The sequence below is a fragment of the Daktulosphaira vitifoliae genome, unplaced genomic scaffold (assembly GCF_025091365.1).
Source record: "Daktulosphaira vitifoliae isolate Bord-2020 unplaced genomic scaffold, ASM2509136v1 Scaffold_3179, whole genome shotgun sequence".
Classification (NCBI taxonomy): domain Eukaryota; kingdom Metazoa; phylum Arthropoda; class Insecta; order Hemiptera; family Phylloxeridae; genus Daktulosphaira; species Daktulosphaira vitifoliae.
This window is the reverse complement of record NW_026102739.1, coordinates 1-1,135: the sequence shown is the minus strand read 5'-3', so window position 1 is coordinate 1,135 and position 1,135 is coordinate 1. Positions and strand designations below refer to the sequence as shown.

The window sequence follows — 1,135 nt, the reverse complement described above, 5'->3', positions numbered from 1 at the left end:
AAAAAAAAATTTTAAATGAAGTCAAATAATTATATTTAATATGAAAAATTAATTTACTTCAACAAAGTGAACAGTGCAACCAGCAACTCGAACACCTGACTGAAGTGCTTGTTTTTGAGCATCAAGTCCCTTAAATAATGGTAAGAGAGATGGATGTATATTGAGTAATCGTCCTCTCCATTTATTTACAAAATGTTTGGTTAATACTCGCATAAAACCAGCTAAACAAACAACATCTATTTGTGTTTGTTCCAAAGCTTTCATCATTACACTTTCAAATTCTTCTCGAGTTTTATAATTTGTATGATTTATTTCCTAAATTTAAAAGCAAAAAACAAGTATTATATTTTAAAATATGAATATGTTTATAATATTATACATAATAAACCCTTTTTTAAAGTATTGACATTTTAATGATTGTGATTTTAGATAAAAATTTTCAAGTTTTTGTAAAGAAAAATAAAGCATTTAATAATTTCTTTTAAAATTTTATTGCTAATAATATTTAGAAATGCAGAAAAAGTTTTCTCCTTGGAGGATAATTAACACTTCTATTCATTTAAATACTACTGCATATGAAGAGATCAATATAATATAACTAAATATAATATTTTTTACCAGAGCTAAAATTCCAGCTTTTTTAGCTCGTTCTAAACCTTCAACATCAGGTTTATTGGATATTACCAAAACTACTTCTGACATCATAGAAGGATCGTCTGTAGTTGCATCAATCAAAGCCTAAATTTACATAATAATAATATGTATTATAATATTCAAAGTTATCATACAACAAATGCACGATTTACCTGTAAATTTGTTCCACTACCTGATATAAGAACAGCTACCCTCATTTTTGGATGCATCCTTGAAGCTACATAAGTTTGTATATGTGGGCGCATAATTGGCTCCATAGCATTTGCAAATTTTGTGACTACTACAGGACAGTCATCTATTGAACCATATACATTTTTGATTAAAATATTAATTACTAATTTTTTAAATAAAATAATAACAATTGTATCCTAAAAATAAAAAACCCAGCACAGGGGGGTCACGGCACAGTGGTGACGTGGCATAGTTGGATTAAGTATAATGACATCTGACAGTGATTAAAATCACTATCAAAAAAACGCTT

The 1,135-nt window shown here is 27.4% G+C and overlaps 1 protein-coding gene across 1 annotated transcript; it reads right to left on the bottom strand.

Moving 5' to 3' along the window:
• Positions 1 to 48: 48 nt before the first annotated feature.
• On the bottom strand, positions 49 to 984 carry LOC126910027 (trifunctional purine biosynthetic protein adenosine-3-like). Its single transcript, XM_050692429.1, has 3 exons — positions 807 to 984; positions 619 to 738; positions 49 to 315 (listed from the first exon to the last, which is right to left on the bottom strand). The coding sequence occupies exons 1-3, from the start codon at positions 909 to 911 to the stop codon at positions 49 to 51; spliced, it is 492 nt and encodes a 163-aa protein (XP_050548386.1). The 5' UTR covers positions 912 to 984.
• Positions 985 to 1,135: the final 151 nt, after the last annotated feature.

Bases quoted from the DNA above. Each gene is read 5' to 3' on its own strand.
- LOC126910027 (XM_050692429.1), bottom strand. From the start codon at position 911: ATGGAGCCAATTATGCGCCCACATATACAAACTTATGTAGCTTCAAGG. The intron at 739-806 runs GTAAATCGTGCA...ATGTAAATTTAG, and splicing joins GTAGTGGAACAAATTTACAG to GCTTTGATTGATGCAACTAC. The intron at 316-618 runs GTAAAAAATATT...TTTTAAATTTAG, and splicing joins AAGCTGGAATTTTAGCTCTG to GAAATAAATCATACAAATTA.